An 18681-nucleotide genomic window follows, 5' to 3' on the forward strand; every position below is an offset into this window, starting at 1 on the left:
GAAAGACCAAAATGTTGTTTAAGGACTTCAGGGACAACATTGTAGACCCTCATGAGGTTAGACTGGGCTGCAGGACAATAGGCAAACATTGTAGTAAGATTCAAAGTCTACTGGTGCAATTGTTAGCAAATGGAAGACACTCATGACAACTGTCAATCTTCTTCTAGCCTTGCGGAGTATCAATGATCATGAGAAAAACAAGGGATCAACCCAAAACTACACMGAAGGGCCTGTTCAATGACCTAGGACCACAATCTYAAGRATTGCCATAGTTACATGCCGCGTTGTCATGGATTAAAATCTCCAACCACATCTCTACGTCTCTCTGAAGTTTAGGCAATGGCCATGTGGATGGTCCAGGACAGGCAAGAGTGAAAGTCTTCTTTTTCCCTTTTGCTTTCCAGAGGGATAAACATGGAAGAGAGTATACTCRATTTTAATTAGACAGGAATGTTCTTTGTTGCCAATTATTACATGTGTTCTGTCTTGTCTTGTCTTGTCTTCCTTCACCTTTGTAAAATTTGCATGTCCATGTGAAGATTTATAGAGCTACAGGTATTTATAAATGGCAGATGTGTTAAATAATAAAATACAAATAACTTAAGTAAAAAAAAAAAAAAAGAGAGTTGCACCTGCTCTCATTTCTGGCTCACTGTTTTGTTTTTTCCTTACCAACAAAGATACTCAGCAATTTTCAGCAGTAAATAAAGAAGCTGTCTCTACATGTCTGACAGAGGAATGYGTCCTTGMAGGATTCTTGGGCAAAAACAATGCAACATCAATTTAAAATCYAATGTGAATCTCTTTCAGATCAAATACATTATAATATCAGGGAAAATAGCCTGGAGAGACAAAAATAACGTGTTTCAAATAGTCATTTCACAGAATTTTATATATATATAAATTAAAAAAGAGCCACACATGGTGATGTCAGTGTGATGATGTGGGGCTGCTTTACTGCTTTCCCCTTCATAAATGAAGCAACTTGTTAATTATATTTTCTATTTCCTCGGGTTATCTTTGACATTAAAGCTGATTCAATTTAAGTGTAACTATGATTAAAAACAGGAAATATGGAAAGGGGCAAATACTTTTTCACATTATTCAACATGCTGAAAGCAACTAAAGGCCAGACAATGTTTCCTAACGTATGAAGAATAAATAAGGGTGGAGTTTGCCTCCTACTCACATGTTCTCAGGGTTGGCCTCTTCTTTATAAAAGCAACACTCAGTCACTTTCCAAGCCATTCCTCATTCTTCATCTTTTTTGGTCCGTTCATTCAGCAGGTGAGACTTTTATTTTGATCATTTCAGGGCATCTTAAAACATGTTTAGGATGATAGCAACAGCTAAAAAAAATAAAATAAAAAATAAAAAAAGTTATAAATAATGGAATTAGTTTTAATAGTGCAAAACCGATGCAATGCCTCACCTTTTAAGGGTTGGGAACATTCAGCCTAGTGCGCGATTTGGGGGCTTCATTTTAGAGGTATGACATTCCCTCTGGCTGCTCTGCAACCAGAGGGAATCGTGTAACACATTCCAACCTAAACATTGGGTGGAAAAGAAAACATAATTCTCTCACCTTGTATTTCAGTCGGAGGGAGGGGATCGTCCTCCAGGTCAGCCAGGTTAGTGCCGACTGGTTCTGCTTCTGTTCTGAGCAAAAGAAGCAGTTTGAGTCATTTTAGTTGACGAGATCTAGACTAGATTTGCATCCTGCCTTTACGTCATTTCCTGTTTATTGGTGACTTTATATAGATTTACTATGCAGGATAATTTGTAACTTTCATATTGGATGCCATCCCACTGAAAATATATGACGTTTTTCCTCACAATTTCAGATGTATATAAATGCATATTACCAGAAATTAAAGGAGCGTAAAAAAAAGATAATGGTGCTTTAAAACAAGAATGCCACAATAATGGGTAGGAGGCTTTCTTCAAGGTCTAAATAACTTTTTCTTAATATCCAGATTTGCCTCTGAACTGCATGATTTGGGTCAAATATTTTAACCTCCCACTATTGTTTGCTGGAGTTTTGGCCAATTCATCCTGACAGAACTGGTATAACTGGGTAATGGTTGGGTTGGTCAACAACACCCATTTCAAACAGCAACAAAAAAAAAAAAAAAAAAAAAGGATTACTTAACAAGCTTGTAAGGTATAATTACGGCACAGTTCTCCGACAGCTCTGAAACATTACTTTCTTACACTTAAAATGTAAAATCAGTGTTTGTTCTTTTACTGAAGCCTCCAAAACAAAACCAAGTGATTTAAAGCAATAAAGAACACACTCTGAACTAAAACAAGAAGAATTTATCTTAATTTTATCCACTTGATCTTTCTTCTTCTTTCACTGCTTTGCACGCTACCACAGCAGTCCAGGTTGCCATTTATGATGCAAGTCTGCCTTACTTACTGAGTTTTCCGCAATCTGGGTAAACATTACAACCTGTTTGTTTACACCTGTGAATCGGACGTCGCTTGCAGACAAAGTTATACGCAGCAGAATTGATATGTATTTCCAATAACACATATTGATGTTTAAACACATCTTTGCACAGATATAAGATACAAAGCAGGTTTTAATGAGAGTTGCAATAATTTGACTTAAATTTCAATCTAAATACAATTCAAATTAATAATCAGATATAAATTGAAATGCAAAATTGAATTTTAACTCAACACTTGAATGATAATGAAACTTTATCTCAAATTTTAATTACATATGGAACCTGACTTACATCATCAGATCAGTTGCGCTTCTAAATGCTTCAAATCTCATTAGTGTTATGCACTCATGTTAAAATGCATTAAATATGGCCATTTTCAAATCTCCAGTCAAAATACTTATGCGAACCTGGCATTTGGATATGTCAATTCAAATTTTCTGTAAAAATTGTAAAGTCCCATCAGCACTTTTCAAAAAGGACTATAATATACACACACATTTACTGTAGAATGAAGAAGCTGATCCTCGACGTTGACACTGGAGTCGATGATGCTCAGGCCATCATGATCGCCCTCACTGCTCCAGATGTGGAGGTTTTGGGGATCACCTGCTGCCATGGCAACACTCCTCTGGAGAACGTCCTCACAAACACCCTGCGTGTCCTGAAAGTCTGCAACAGGCTGGACGTACGTCGACACAGAGGTTTTGTTAGTCACTTTTCCGGATGTTTTACAATTACTCGCTCTGTCCAACAGATTCCAGTTTATGAGGGTTTCTCGAAGCCTCTGCTGGCCAGTAAACAGCACGCGTCGGATTATCATGGGAAAGACGGACTGGGGGACGTCCCAGACCCAGACGCTCCAGGTGTGGAGCTGCTGCAGAAGAAGACAGCGGCGCAGGCGATGCATAAAATTGCAAGGGAAAATCCAGGAGAGGTGGGAAATTAAGTTTTAGCACAGTCACGCTTTTTTGTCACCACAGACGCAAAACCGCCTTCGGTACGGTCAGCCTCAAGCTCCAAATGTATATTTATCGTGGCTTGCAGGTGATCCTTGTGGCTACTGGACCCCTGACTAACCTTGCAGTCGCGGTGCAGCTGGACCCTTCCTTCCCCAAAAAGCTGAAAGCACTCTACATCATGGGAGGAAACACCGAGTGTGGGCACTTTTTTATATATATATATAGAAATTCAACCCCTGGAGTCTCTTTTATTTACCCACCTGCTGCATCCACTCTTACAGCTCGGGGTAACACCACTTCGTGTGGTGAGTTCAACTTTGTGGCCGACCCTGAAGCGGCTTTCATCGTTTTGGACCGCTACACCTGTCCCACCTACATCGCTGCGTGGGAGTTCAGTTGCCGGAGCAGCCTCCCATGGGTGAGACCTAAAACACAAGCGCAATGAATAAGAAGATTTACTGCTTTAATTATTGTTTAATTATTTAATTATTTGACTTACACAAGAAGGTTTGAGAAAATGGAAGAAAAAAATTCTACCCGCCTTGACGCATCACGTTCTCTCAAAAATTAGAACAAAGGACAGAAATTATTCTATTTACTCTAGAAGGCATTTGGAGAACTGGAAGAAAATCAAAGATAGGCAAGAATACAATCCAAATAAGGAGAGTTAAATGTGTGACAAATGTCATACCTGGTGGGCTTTAATAAAAAGATGGAAACAATTGAATGCAACTAAATATTTACTTAAATCATTTTTCTAGTCTTTCTGGGACGAGTGGCTGTCCGTAAAGACAGAGAAGGCTGCCTTCATCAGGAAGATATCAGAGCTTTCAATGAAGGCAAGTAAGTTCAGTATAATGCAATTTCTTTACGATTGTTTGCAGCAGCTGCATTGTCTGGTTCAATGTGTGCGCAGAAAGCTCGTTCAGATGAGTATCAAAAAGAAGTCATAGCTGGGCAAGGCTTTAATCCCTGCGACGTGTTCGCGCTCGCCGCTGCGGTCGACAACGGCTTCATAACAAAGAGTGAGAAGGTGAGCCGCTGTCGCTACTTTTTTTTATTTATTTATTTATTTTTTTGAAATCCCAGCTTGGTTAAAATGTGATTCCTCCGGCAGGTGGCAGTGACAGTGGAGCTGAATGGGAAACACACCCGGGGTATGATGGTGCTGGACTACATGGAGTGCCTGAAGAAGGAGCACAAGGCCGTCATCATGAAAACAGTCAACCTGGAGAAGCTGAAGAAAATGCTGTGCAACGCCGTAAAGTAGAAACATCTCCATGAAACAAGAAGAGAACCTGAAACGAGCTTTTGGGTTTAGAGCAAACATTTTTCAGAACCCTTCAGCCTGCATTAATCTGCATAAAAAGGAAAAAAAACTTTAGAACATTAATAACTGATAGGGTCTTTTTTTTCTTTCTATAACTTTGAAATTGAACCCTGTCAATTAGTTGCTCTGGATTATATTTTAACATTAAAACAGTACAACGGTGTGAATGTTTCTTTTTCTCCTCTACTGACAGATTTTTGTGATTCATTCTTTTTAATGAACAGAAACGAATGGATGGAGGATGCAGCAATATAGTTTCAAAATAAACCTTTGCTTTCATGTACAGATGTTTTTTGTGTTTTTATTAATACACCCACTCATTTGACCGTCACCTTTTCTGTGATTGTAAGTTCTAAAAGAATCTAATCAAAGCTTTTAATCTCTGGCTTCTAGTAATGAGGTAAATTTTGATCAATTTTGCAATAAATTGCACTCACGATTCGTAGCAGCCTAAAATCATTTCAAGCTGCAACCATTGAAACTGAAGCAGCCTGTTAAAACGGGTTTTCTGTCAGTTCCAACCTTTTGGCCAAGACTTTTTGTTATGATCATAATTAAGATTTGCTTTATCTGTGTGGATTTTATAACATTAATTGGATCTGGCAGTAAAAGTACAAGTTAGTTCATATTTAGCAGGTGAGCTGGGGGGTTTTATTCCTTGTCAAATTATGATGCTACAGTGCATTTGAAAAGTATTCCAAAGATCTGGATCAAAGATCTCAATTTTTGGACATTTTATGTTAGAGACTAGTTCCAAAATGCATCAAATTTTTTTTTTTTTTGCATTAAAATCCTGTACACGATCCTCCATAATGCAAAAGTGAGATAACTTATTACAAACAATTTAAGTAAAACCCCTTCAGGCAAAGGCTCAATGATAACTAAGGAAGTCAGAAGAGACTTAAACCTCAATCAATTCTTTAAGTTCTAAATCAGTGTGCTGAAACATTCCAGAGATTTGATGGGAACTCCAATGCAATGAATATCACAAAAAAACATTTTTTTTTTAATCCCCAGTAGAATGCTTACACATGTTGAAGAACTACAGGAAAATGTGGGTTTCCCCTCCAAGCACAAAAACTGAGGTAGTTTAAGTTAATAAAACCCTTTATTGAAAGTGCTTTGGAATGTACAACTTAAGGAAAAAAGAAAAAAAAAACATCTGCATCCCATGTGTCTCCACTTCTTCAAGCAGGATTATCTGGGGGGGTTTTTCAAACTAAAAACCAACTTTTTTTTCTTCAAAATGACACCTTTCGGCTTATATTACAACAATTCAGCAATCACACAAGGAGGACATTGATGAACGTCTGGTTTGTCCCGTTTTTTTGTCTGGAGATAGTACAAACATGTCGCCGTTTACTGGAGTTCAACAGAAGAGCTGACACAACCAAAAGGAGCCAGCTCAGCCTCAATCAAGCCAGAGTCTCAGTTCTCCAAGAGTCAGCCAGAAGTCTCTCTCAGTCACATTCAGCTAGAAACAGAAAGTCGGAGACTTTTTCTCATTTTCTGTCTGTTTTGAGTTCATCTGGAACCAGCTTGCGTCCGATTAGAAATTGAAAAGATTCCTACTGGACTCGGTACTTGTAAAACCAGCAGAGACCCTGGGTGAAGTTCCAGCCCAGAGATATAGAGAGGAGGTAGAGGAGGCCGAGCAAGGCAAACGGGTAGAGGAGCACCACAGTGTTCGACAGGAAGGGGAGAGCTGTAAGAAAGAAACAAGCTTAAAAACACACCTTCACCTAAATTCTACCTTGTGGCAGAAAAATACATTTTTGTTTCCTGCAAGGCAGAATCAATTTGACATGCATAAGTCTCACCATTGTAGCCCAAGAAGGTGATGTAGAGATAGTAACCGATGGCGATGAGCCACAGAGTGTTGCCAACAAAGTAACCCAGGAACCAGTCTGAGTTTATTACCACAAGATCTGTGAAAAACAACAAAACAAAAAAAAAACATATCCACATAAAGAGTTTGTCTGCAGATCCACACAGTGCAACACAGCAAGAAGGAGAGAACATACTCACGATTGATAAAGAAAAGCTGCAGAAAATGCAGAATGACTAGAAGTGGGTAGAAAGCATTTAGATGAACATCAAATGCGTAACCCCACTCGACGTCAAAGTTTCTGCTCGGGTGTTTCAGCAGATATTTGTTGCTGATAAACCTGGAAAAGAAAATTACATTTTAGCGCATCTGTCAGAGATTGCGTTGGTATTTTTAATCAGCACGGTAACTCACCACATAAGGGTTGATATGAGCAGACCAATACCTATGCAGTCGACAAAGACCACCCACAGCAGCAGCTTCAAAGTCTCCACGACTCCCATTTCCAGAACGAGACCAAAACCGATCGTTGATACTGCAAAAACAAAGAAATGTGAACTAACTGCACTAATTTAAATGTTTAATTTATGAATCAAATGCAACAAGTTCAGGTTTACCACACAGCCAGATGCTGAGAAGGACCAGAAATGCAGGATCGTCCCTTGCCCACTGGTCCTTTGTCTGTTTCCTGTAGTGGAAGTTGCGGTAGACCCTCTGTGGCGACGTGAACAGGTAGAGCATCTGCCACAAGGCAAACTCAAAGTCCATCTGTCTGAAATGGAGAAGTCGCCGTAGGTATTTGTAGCGCTTGGCACCTGCTGTGTGACGAGCAGCATCTCTGGAGCTGGGGTCGCCGTTACTCTGTGGCGAGGTAGTCGGCAGCATGGTGCCTGAACACAAATCAGAAAACGGCAGGTTTAGAAAGACAGCAATCAAAAATCTGAGTTAACAACTCTCTCATGTGGGATTCCTCCATTTTCAGGTCTCTATTGTCTTGCCATACTACTTGCATACCAGTTGCACTGTGGATATTCATAATTGAAAATGTAATGAACATGTATTGTTATCACATAAATTAAGTTTTAAAGCAGCTTACATAAATCTTGTAGAACATTTAATCTGCAGTATAGCTGTATCATGTTTTACAAACCTCCTCCAACAGTACAATTTCATAATACATAACCAGCTACATGCATTATACATGTCTACACTCGCATTGTGGCTCAGACACAACTCAAATAATCACAATTATATTAAATAGAAACCATTAATAAAGAGCTAAAATTAAATGAAAGAGGTAGCACGAGCTCCAACTGTTACATGTGCAATGCTTAATCAAAACCTACGAATTATGCATCTCTTATAAAATGTATACCAGTAAAATCCCTTCTTGACTGTACTGGATCAAAGTATACTAATTTACAAGCCATAAAATATTATACATCGTTTTTATTTCACGTTGTTTGCTAACAAACACCAGCTACCTAGCTTGTTGCTAACAAGTCTGAGAATTAGAGGGCTTGTCTAGATCTATCTAAACCCGGCACCTGGCTGATATTTTAATTAACAAAAAATTGTTTCGCAAATGAATAATTACCTAATTTTGGTGTAATCCTCCTCGAAAACAAACAATTATCCTTCTCGTCTCTGTAGCTGCTTGGAATACGCTTCCTGGACTGTCGCGAAAGTGCACACGTAGTTACTTCCGGTAAAATTCCCCCAGTTCATCATGGGAAATGTAGTCTGATTTCCAGCCGTTCTGCAACCCCTTTTCCGAAGGTTGTAGAAACCTGATGCGTGCTTGTAAAAAACGTGTGTTAAAAACTTACAAGGCCTCATTACAGAGGAACTGTTGCGTCAAGCTGAAAATTCAGGAAAAACAAAGAGTTTCGGACACAATTTAGGAGATTTCAGTGCAATATAGTAGATCTCAAAAGCCTATATATCGAAACATATTTTGTTATTTAAAAAAGAACGATGAGAAATAATTTAAGAACTTTTCCGACATTCATACTTCATAACACACACGTTTCCAAAAAGGTAATGCAGATGAATCAATGACAGAGGTGAGAGTTGCGCAGGATGAGAACTAACTTTCTGGAGGAACATGTCGGTTTAAGGTGATTCTGCTAAGTAGCCAAATGAAGTCAAAATTCTGAGATTAAAGTCAGAATTCTGCTAAAAAATAAATAAGCAAATAAAATAAATGTTAAAAAATCTCTGCGTACAGCTGGCGTGGCTGTCTTGGTATAACAAATACGATGCACCCTTACCTTTTGGCCAGTGGGTGGCAGATTTTACCATAGCAAACAACTTACACTTTAATGCAAAGCTTAACTTTAATAGGAAAGCCATTCATTCAACTCACTACTTACATTACGCACACTCTAAACCAGAACGTTGAGAATAAAGTTAGAATAGTTTTTTTAAATCCTCTTTCATGAAACACATAGAGAAAAAATATCTAAAAAAAATCATTAATAATAATAATAATAATAATAATAATAATAATAATAATAATAATAATAATAATAATAATCTAATTCAGATAGTGTCAGTTTTTAATAAAAAGTTCATAGGTAAAGAAACCTTTATTGTGAAAATTCAGGATGCATAGCGGAAGTGAACCGCAGCGTTTCCGTTGACGCCATAGTCGCTTCTCCGGTGAAATAACTAACATCACCGCTGTTCTGGTCGAGAAGGCCAAATAGCAAAAGGTGAGAACCAACACACATTTTACATGTATGCAGGTGCAGACAAACATGTTAAGCAAGCAGAAGACGGATGAAAAAAATATATTTTGGAGCGCGTTTATTTTGGTTCCGTGTAACAACCCTCATGTCCTTGAGTACTGTTAGCTAAAGTTATTAGCTCCTTGGGAGATTTATGCAACCACCTTATTTTCTATTAAATTAAGCCCGTTATTCATTAAGTAGCATTTTTAAAACTTAGACAAACATTAAGTCCGCCCTTACCCCTGCAAATGTCAGAGAAACGTCAAGTAATTCACTTTGGGCGCAAAGACACTTGTTATTGTTGACAGGAGCTAACTATTGATCCAGACTAATAATGTTTCTCTGTTACCAGCTTCATTAGTCAATATTACTTCTTATATTACTTATTTTTACAGCACATTCTGCAGTTGTCACAGACATTTTAAGCACCTTTCTCTGCCATGTTTTGCTTTTATCATTTTACAAGAGCTTCTTCTTGTCATTGATTATTAATGAAGTCTTAAGACTTTTCAAGTCTTAATACGTTTACAATAATATTTAGCAACAAAGAATGACTATAAAGTATCCCTCTCAATTTTCTTGTTAACCAGCTTCATCTTCCTGTTTTTAGTTTGATAGTAACACCTGACTTCTAGCAAGCATTAATGTTTTATATTCAAATGTCTACAATGTTTTAGCAACTTCATGCATTTGACTCAGGAAAAGTATGAAACCTAGGGAAAGGATTTGAATCTCTAGAACTTTATGAAACAATTCTTCTCTTTATTTTTTCATTTCTTAATGCAGTGTATTCTGTTGCATGTCACAATAAACGTCAGTATTTTTGCCTTGCAGCGTCATGTTGCGACTGCCAGCAGTTGGTCGAGCTCTTGCCGGGGCTGCAAAGGGCAGCCTGGCTCCTTCCAATCCCGGTAAGATCCAACAATACTTACTGTTTAAGTTTAATTGCCAAACATCACATCTTTTTTATTATTTTTTATCTCATTATAAATTGATTACTTTTTTGAAGCATAGCAGTAAATGTCAAATATTTTGTTTCTGTAATTGCTGATCAAGTGAAGCAGTTTTAGCTAACCGTTCATTTTCTTTGTGCATCTTTAGTGCGCTCTGCTGTGCGTGCTGCCAGCAACATGGTGGAAGTGTTTGTGGATGGGAAACCAGTGGAGGTGGAGCCTGGGACCACCGTCCTGCAGGTAAGAATCCTCAGACGGGTTTGATGCAAACTAAAAGAGTTGTGTGTCGCGATGTATTTGAAAGTATTTACTAAATGTAATAACTGATGATTATTTTGAACAGCTGAAAAAGATATTCCAATCAGACCGATACAGATATCAGCTCTTTCTTGAGGTCTGAATGGCTGATTGGTTTTCTTTTCAGGCTTGTGAGAAAGCAGGGATTCAGATCCCGAGGTTCTGCTACCACGAGCGTCTCTCAGTTGCAGGAAACTGCCGGATGTGTCTTGTGGAGATCGAGAAAGCCCCGAAGGTATTTTTACGTTGGGCTGAATGTGAAGCAGTATTAAACTTATTTGGGACCACCCTGAGATGGTTTATGACAAAGTTTATAACAGATGTGTTTATGCTTGTGCTCTCCAGCCAGTGGCAGCCTGTGCCATGCCCGTCATGAAAGGTTGGAATATCCTCACAAACTCGGAAAAGACACGCAAAGCCAGGTACAGGATTTAGTGACCACGGTGTGATTTTCACAGTACAATTCTTTTAGGATTTAGAAGATGGCAAATAAACTTTGTGAATGTGTGCTGTTAGAGAGGGTGTGATGGAGTTCCTGCTGGCAAACCACCCACTGGACTGCCCCATTTGTGATCAGGGTGGAGAATGTGACCTGCAGGTAAAGTTTGACTCTGTCCACAAGAAAGACTTTATTAGGATCTTAAGCTGTAGATGCTGGGAAAGTGACATCTGTTTTCAGGACCAGTCCATGCAGTTCGGCTCAGACCGCAGCCGTTTCACAGAAGGAAAGAGAGCAGTGGAGGACAAAAACATCGGACCGCTCATCAAGACCATCATGACCCGCTGCATCCAGTGCACACGCTGCGTCCGGTGAGTCAACCGTACATCTGTCTGGCCAGGTCAGGTGATCGGCAAGGATTCAGTCATTGTTTTTCTGAATTGTTTTCCAGTTTTGCCAGTGAGATTGCCGGAGTGGAAGACCTGGGAACGACGGGAAGAGGAAACGAGCTGCAGATCGGGACATACGTGGAGAAGATGTTCATGTCAGAGCTGTCCGGGAATGTCATAGATGTCTGTCCTGTCGGGGCGCTGACCTCCAAACCCTACGCTTTCACCGCCAGACCATGGGAGACAAGGTAGAACAGGGTTTAGTGCTCCTCTATGACCAGGCAAAACGGAACATTTCTGTTCATTTCCATCGTTCTTGCAGGAAAACTGAGTCAATCGACGTGTTGGACGCTGTGGGCTGCAACATCGTGGTGAGCACAAGAGGAGGTGAGGTGATGAGGGTGATACCCAGGCTGCATGAAGACATTAATGAAGAATGGATCTCTGATAAAACCAGGTGATGCACCAATACACCAAAACAGGAACTTGTCCCCCTCCCTCAGATCAATTAATTAAATGTTTTCACAGGTTTGCTTACGATGGGCTGAAGAGGCAGAGGCTGACCCTTCCCATGGTGAAGGACAAATCAGGTCAGCTGACGCCAACCACCTGGGAGGATGCTCTCACTCGTGTTGCAGGAGCTGTAAGTTTATTACAGCTGCTTTACTAGTTTCTGTTTAGCTACATGCTCTAATTTGATGTCATTACCGGCGCAGCTCCAGAGTGCTCAGGGCAGCGAGGTCGCGGCCATCGCAGGAGGAATGGCGGACGCCGAAGCTCTGGTTTCCCTCAAAGATCTCCTCAACAGACTCAACTCTGAGAGCCTCTGCACCGAGGAGGTTTTCCCCATGGCAGGAGCAGGGTGAGGAAGGCTCCTCATCCCTTTCACTTCACATCGTTCTTAATATCAAACGGTCCTGAATCATTGCTCTCTCTTCAGCACTGACTTGCGCTCCAATTACCTGCTGAACTCCCGCATCGCCGGCATCGAAGAGTCTGATCTCCTGCTGCTTGTGGGAACAAACCCTCGCTATGAGGCTCCGCTGTTCAACGCCAGGATCCGCAAGAGGTAAGTGATTAATTTCTGTCTAAAGTCCTTGGAAAGTGCTTGACATTATACTTTTTCAAGGCCTTGCATGACTTTCTTCTTTCTTGTATGCAGCTGGCTTCACAATGAGCTGCGTGTTGCCTTGGTGGGCCACCAGGTTGATCTGACTTATACATATGAGCACCTGGGAGAGAAGAGTTCAGTCCTGAAGGAGCTGGCCAATGGCACGCATCCGTTCAGTCAGGTGACTGACACACGAACTCGCTCGGATCATTGTGGACATCTCATATCCCTGGTCTATACAAGTTCTCCTTTCCTCATCGTCTGCAGGTCCTCGCAGCCGCAACACATCCGGTGGTGGTTGTGGGAAGCAGCGCACTGCAGAGAGAAGACGGTGCTGCGATCCTGAGCGCCGTCTCCACCATCGCTCAGAACGCCAGGACCAGCAGCGGGGTGGAGGACGGCTGGAAGGTCCTCAACGTCCTGCACAGGTACGGCTTTGCAAAGCTCTAGATCAATGTGGAATGAAGAACATGAGGTTGTAAGTGTTGCTTTTATGCGCAGAGTGGCCAGTCAGGTGGCTGCCTTAGATCTAGGCTACAAGGCCGGTGTTGACACAATCAGGAAGAATCCACCCAAAGTCCTGTTCCTGCTCGGAGCCGATGCCGGCTGCATCACCAGAGCCGACCTGCCAAAGGACTGCCTCATCATCTACCAGGGTTTGCACACAAAAAAGCACACGCGGCAAATATTTCAGCCATTTCTGGATTTTTAAGATGAATTTTCACCCCTCCAGGCCATCATGGGGACGTGGGAGCTCATATGGCAGACATCATCCTACCTGGTGCTGCGTACACGGAGAAAAACGGTACCTATGTCAACACTGAGGGCCGCAGCCAGCACACCAAGCTGGCTGTCACTCCGCCTGGCATGGCCAGAGACGACTGGAAGATTATCAGAGCTGTATCTGAGGTCGGAGTCAGTCCACTATCATTGCTCAGAAGTTCTTCAGCGACATTTTTATGAGCGTTTGTTGTGATTGCAGTTGGCGGGTGTGACGCTGCCCTACGACTCACTGGAAGAGGTCCGATCCAGGCTGGCAGAGGTCTCTCCCAACCTGGTCCGTTATGATAATGTAGAGGAGGCGAACTACTTCAAACAGGCCAATGAACTTTCAAAGGTTGGAAATGATTCTTTCTCTTCTTGCTCTCGGACACAAACGTTTTCCTAATTCTTCTCTTTATTCCCAGACTGTAAATCAGGACCTTATTGCAGCTCCTCTGGTGCCACCTCAGATCACCGCTAAGGACTTCTATATGACCGGTAATCTCAATGAATTGGTAAAACCCCACAAAATGAAAACGTGCCAAACCAAACGTACTTCTTCTTCGTTCAGACTCCATCAGCAGAGCTTCCCAAACCATGGCCAAGTGTGTCAAAGCTCTCACAGAGGGAGCCGCTGCGGTCGACGAGCCATCCGTCTGCTGAACACCTCCATCTGCCCTGAAACACAAGTCTCTGTTGTTCTATAATTTAAGCTTTTCCTTGTTGTATACATTACATTGTTTTCACTCTGTGAAGCAGCTTTATTCGATAATGCTGAGAAATATAAATAAAATCTTAAGAATGCCTTTATTCCATCTGCAGTGTTGTTCATTTATTATGTTTCTTCATAACCAATCAATMATTTATATAGCACTCTACACAACCGCAGTGAGGAAGACCAAATTGCTTTACAGAGCCAGAAATAACATAAAACAACAGATAAATACAAAAAACGGAGCAGAACTAAAGATGATTTGTTTCTTCATTACAGAATACAGACTGGACACTGACCTTTAACAGCAATATGTAACCTACAAGAACATGTTTTCCTGGGCATTTAATTGTCTAGAAACAAATATTGTAACCAGTTACAATCCAACCACTGGCTTAGCAAGTAGAGTTGTCGGTTGCGGTTCTGCCACCAGACAATTTGCCCCTGGGCAAGTCACTCAAACCTTTAAATGTATCTGTATGAACGTGCGTTTTTGAGTGCGATGGGATGAATTTAGCTCTAGTGACTGTCGACTGACTGCGATGGTGTAGAAATTAAAGGTATCTTGATAGATATTGATATTTGCACAACGGAGCCAAACCCGAACGCATCACATGCGATGGATTGGGATGCTGCTCTACAGCAGGTGTCAAAATGTTGGCTGAAACATGATGATCAATGACATGGCATTGATCAGACGTCCTCAGATTATTTATTTAATAATAATAATAATGAGATATAAGCATTTTCCTGTTGCTTGCACATTCAAAACTACAAAAGCTCAATATGATATGAGACAATGTTCCTGCATGGTTCTAATTCACCGCAAAGGTATACATGTTTCTTTAATGGAGCCAAAATAAGATTTGTGTTTGGACTTGGACCCTGTTTCTCTGGATAAATTGCTCCCGTCATATCCTGTCCACAGAGAAAGACCTCTTATAACCAAACACAAGTGCAGAGTCACACAGGCATCCTGCAGGAGAGAAGACAGTCGCATCTGTGTAGTGTCTGAGGCTGGGAGGCAAGCTGATTTCTGTTTTTCTTTTACTCCCCTAGATAGTTTGGTTATTTTTTGCTTTGATCTCTTGTAAGTTGATGCTACATAACATTACTCTGCAAATACTGACTCAGTCATCTTAGGTTGTTAAATTCTGAAAGGTAGCGTGTAACTCCATTTTGCTTCCAATTTAGGGACTTTCTTGGATGGAAAGGGTGTGTACAAACAGTAAAGAATGGTTCCTGTTAAACTCCTCATTCTGGGAGCTCAGAACACTGGAAAAACAGGTAAAGTGGACAACTTAAGACTTCAAGGGGGAACGGACAGCAGATCGGTTGTATGAATGTTCCTGAGCTAGCAAAAGAGAGGTTTCGGGATAAGTTCTGGTTCAAAAGACAGAAAAATGGAAACTTGGCTCTGAAGCTGACCCACAAATGTTTTGCTGTCAGATTAGTGTGAGCATGGACAGGTTACATGTGTTAGATGGAGGACGTGTTTCTGATTTTTGCTTCAGTGGTAAAAATCTGGCATAAAATATGATGTTTGCATTTCTGGATCTCTTGCCTTATATTGTCTTTTGTGTCGCTGTGGTCGTCTTCCATAGTGCCTTTGAAATCAAACATTTATTCCCCTTTGGAACCACGAACTTCAGTGTGTTTTATGAGAGTAACGTCTGATTTTAATGTGGAAAGAAAATCAAGCGCCCTAAATGTTTACTGCAAACCTTTTATTATTTCCCTTCCACTGCACAATAATGCACTACTTTGTGTTGATACAAACAGAAAATACCAATAGATCAATTGTTAATCTCTAAATGTGCTTCTTTTTGAGAACTTAGGTAAAATTTTTATGCTATCTTGCTCTGCTTTGCACTGCTTTACAATTTCTTACTCTCAATTTGTAAAGAAAAAGCGTTTTCTTTAGAGTTTGCAGGATTTTGCATCTCAATTTAACGCTTTCTGTGTTCTTAAGCCTGCTTCAATAGGATTATCTCTCAGAAGCACTGCCTTATGTGTGAAATTTCTTTTGTAAGTCAGCATGTGTTATGCCTCGGGTTGGGCACTGTACAGTGATCATGTCTGTTTTCTATCTCCAGCACTGTGTGTTCGGTTTATAACGAAGCGTTTTATTGGCGAATATGACCATAAGAAGGGTGAGATTCCAGTAAATATTATTCCATTTCTGACATGGAGCGTACAGTAATGACTAAGGTGTTTCTACAGAGGTGACATACAGATGTAGTCGGACGGTGGACCAGGAAACTGTTGATCTGGAGATCTTGGATTTACCTTGTAAGGTAGGTTTTAAATGTTATTTGTTAAAAGTAATGCATCTATTGGAAAGTGGTACTGATTTAATGAGAAACCAAGAAAATTATTTCTACAACTATTCCTACCTTCTGTACAAAGGCAGCATATTTAAGGTTTGGGTTAGCAAAAGATTTCCAAGTCAGTTTGGAGGCTAGTTTAGTGCTTAGCAAGTCTCCAAATGACAAAAAATGCAAACCTACTTTCACCAGCCTCTAAATCTCATAATGGTAACAAAAAAACCCAAAAAAAACCAACAGAAATGAGTGTGTGAATTGTATTTATAAACCTACCTTCTTACTTCCTCTTAGCATTTGTGCGAAACTAAGCTAAGCACTTATCTTCAAACTTAGGATACACCTCAGAGAGCTTTTTTGACTATGACTCTGAACTAAGGTTTACATATAATGCTACCAATGGTTTAATTGTAGTATTTTTTTACACATTCTGCTCCAGAGCTCTGAGGCTTCTATTGAGTCCTCCATTCGCTGGGCCGATGGTTTCCTACTGCTCTACTCTATCACTCAGCGCTCCAGCTTCCTGGAAATCCCTCGACTTAAAACGCTCATCGACCAAACCAAACAAAGTCTCGGTAACAATCACCATCTTCACTACATGGAGTCGTTCAAGATACAGTACTTGCCTTAATTTTACATAAAGTCTCTTTATGGATTCTTGAACACATGCAGCTGAACCTTTGACCTCTCTGTATTCATTATGTTGCCCTCCAGAGACAGTTTGTTCTCTGGTTGACATCTGTCTTTTGTCACCTACACACATGAGCAGCTGGAGCTAACTCACATTCCTTGTTTGGTAGTCCATCCTGTGCTCTGTAGGCAGACTGAATGCCAAGGCATCGTCCTGCTCACTGCTGTTTTATTGCCATTTTATTGTGTGTCAGTTTTTCCTACAGTGCTGGTAGCCAACAAGGCAGATCTGGAAGTCGGCAGGAAGGTGACAACAGAGGAGGGACAGAGACTTGCCAAAGATTTAGGGTTTTGTATACTTATGTTTGTGCAACTGCTCTTTGGAAATGTAATATTTCAATTTGTTTCCCTGCTGATTTTCTGTGTCTTATTATGTGCAGATGTGGCTTCAGAGAGCTGTCAGTAGCTGAGGCAGTTTTATCAGTGGAAGCAGCAATTTTCCAACTCATCAGGTCTGTTTTTGCATTTCTTATTTATTTTTTTAACACAAACTGCGAAAACATTTTAATTTTACACTTTACTAGTCATGCATATCATATGGTTAGATTAAAATACAACACTGATGTTGAAATTTTATGCAGCCCTTGTGGTTTTTAGCTTTTTTAAAAATGTTGTTTTGTATTTAAACAAAATAACATATATTTTGAACGTCACTTAAATGCTTGGTCTACATAAAAGTGTAGACGTTTTTGGTCTCTACACTTTATGTACTTGTCATTAACAGGAATTTATATAGAGTTGGTCTATTTCTGTATTAGTTTTGTTTTATTTTCTTTAGCTTTGTTGTTTAGCTTAGTTTTTTAGCATGGTATGTTTTTGTTTTACTTGTGTATAGAAAATATATAAATGACCAAATGAAATAATTAAATAAAATAAAATAATATTTAAATAAATTGATGAGGCTTGACCTTAAACCGGACACTTATGCTGTCAAATGTAAAAATCTTATTGCCAGACAGTGTTATGTTTGGAAGGTTTTTCCTTAATAAATAAACATATATTTATAATCCAGATTATTTAGTTCTTTATTCTGTCTCAGACTTTGAAATCTTTTGCTGGTTTGGGGGAGCTAAGAAACAGTTTAATTTTCTTATGTCTCTAGCCTGCACTGGCGTTGCTTCTATGTTGTTTCGTGTGCGACAGGCTGACGTTGGATCAGCAGCGCCCCCTACCTGACAGGCGCTCCTACATGCTGACAGTCCGCCATGCTTTGACCAGGAAGCTGACGCGCTCAAAGACCATGCAGTGGTGACAGCGGCAAGCTATTCAGCTAGGATTTGACTTTTGAGTGATTTTATCTGGAGGTATTTTATAAATAAAAACAAAATTATCAATGATAAATTTGTATTTGTGTAAGGATAAAAGCGAAATTAGCTACGTTTCTTCTGTTGGTGTCTTTTCTTTTAATAAAACTGAAGTATTTGCTTATGGAGAGCCATTTCAGCCAAAATTAAATAAATAAATAAATGGGTGAAATAAATAAAAAATGAGTAAAATAAATCAAAAAATGAAGAAAATGAGTGAAATAAATAAATAATKTGTTAAATAAATAATTTAGCTTTTTCATTAACCCATTTTTTCATTTATTTATTTTTCATATTATCAATTTCTCAATTTCCCTTTTTTCATTAATCTATTTTTCATTTACCCACTTTTCATTAATCTATTTTTCATTTAACCATTTTTAATTTAGCTT

At 39.9% G+C, this 18681-nt stretch overlaps 4 protein-coding genes across 8 annotated transcripts; 3 read left to right on the forward strand and 1 right to left on the reverse strand.

Moving 5' to 3' along the window:
• Positions 1-1195: 1195 nt before the first annotated feature.
• On the forward strand, positions 1196-5028 carry LOC103475226 (inosine-uridine preferring nucleoside hydrolase-like). 2 transcript variants are annotated; one of them, XM_008426690.1, is made up of 8 exons: positions 1196-1287; positions 2964-3141; positions 3211-3390; positions 3501-3612; positions 3697-3833; positions 4177-4254; positions 4332-4448; positions 4533-5028. In XM_008426690.1, exons 2-8 carry the CDS (start codon positions 2965-2967, stop codon positions 4683-4685), a joined length of 954 nt encoding a protein of 317 aa, XP_008424912.1. In that variant the 5' UTR covers positions 1196-1287; position 2964; the 3' UTR covers positions 4686-5028. The 2 variants fall into 2 exon arrangements, with proteins under 2 accessions (XP_008424912.1, XP_008424921.1); XM_008426699.2 differs by lacking the exon at positions 1196-1287 and adding an exon at positions 1609-1631.
• Positions 5029-5834: 806 nt separating this feature from the next.
• On the reverse strand, positions 5835-8288 carry unc50 (unc-50 homolog (C. elegans)). The gene is made up of 6 exons (XM_008426663.2): positions 8171-8288; positions 7191-7463; positions 6988-7108; positions 6774-6913; positions 6566-6673; positions 5835-6450 (listed from the first exon to the last, which is right to left on the reverse strand). The coding sequence occupies exons 2-6, from the start codon at positions 7456-7458 to the stop codon at positions 6314-6316; spliced, it is 774 nt and encodes a 257-aa protein (XP_008424885.1). The 5' UTR covers positions 7459-7463; positions 8171-8288; the 3' UTR covers positions 5835-6313.
• Positions 8289-9196: 908 nt separating this feature from the next.
• On the forward strand, positions 9197-14069 carry ndufs1 (NADH:ubiquinone oxidoreductase core subunit S1). Its single transcript, XM_008426651.2, has 19 exons — positions 9197-9290; positions 10143-10219; positions 10410-10501; positions 10686-10793; positions 10904-10980; positions 11075-11156; positions 11238-11368; positions 11449-11634; positions 11709-11843; positions 11915-12029; positions 12103-12248; positions 12327-12455; positions 12549-12678; positions 12765-12925; positions 12999-13153; positions 13231-13406; positions 13480-13614; positions 13685-13757; positions 13831-14069. Exons 2-19 carry the CDS (start codon positions 10147-10149, stop codon positions 13920-13922), a joined length of 2196 nt encoding a protein of 731 aa, XP_008424873.1. The 5' UTR covers positions 9197-9290; positions 10143-10146; the 3' UTR covers positions 13923-14069.
• Positions 14070-14146: 77 nt separating this feature from the next.
• LOC103475193 (ras-related and estrogen-regulated growth inhibitor) lies at positions 14147-18402 on the forward strand. 4 transcript variants are annotated; one of them, XM_017307939.1, is made up of 7 exons: positions 14147-15061; positions 15166-15258; positions 16068-16124; positions 16195-16268; positions 16735-16870; positions 17180-17273; positions 17366-17782. In XM_017307939.1, exons 2-7 carry the CDS (start codon positions 15207-15209, stop codon positions 17580-17582), a joined length of 630 nt encoding a protein of 209 aa, XP_017163428.1. In that variant the 5' UTR covers positions 14147-15061; positions 15166-15206; the 3' UTR covers positions 17583-17782. The 4 variants fall into 4 exon arrangements, with proteins under 4 accessions (XP_017163428.1, XP_017163435.1, XP_017163434.1 ...); XM_017307946.1 differs by adding an exon at positions 18088-18402 and having other exon boundaries at positions 14147-16124; positions 17366-17437; XM_017307945.1 differs by adding an exon at positions 18129-18402 and having other exon boundaries at positions 14147-16124; positions 17366-17437.
• Positions 18403-18681: the final 279 nt, after the last annotated feature.

The sequence above is a fragment of the Poecilia reticulata genome, linkage group LG2 (genome assembly GCF_000633615.1).
Source record: "Poecilia reticulata strain Guanapo linkage group LG2, Guppy_female_1.0+MT, whole genome shotgun sequence".
Classification (NCBI taxonomy): domain Eukaryota; kingdom Metazoa; phylum Chordata; class Actinopteri; order Cyprinodontiformes; family Poeciliidae; genus Poecilia; species Poecilia reticulata.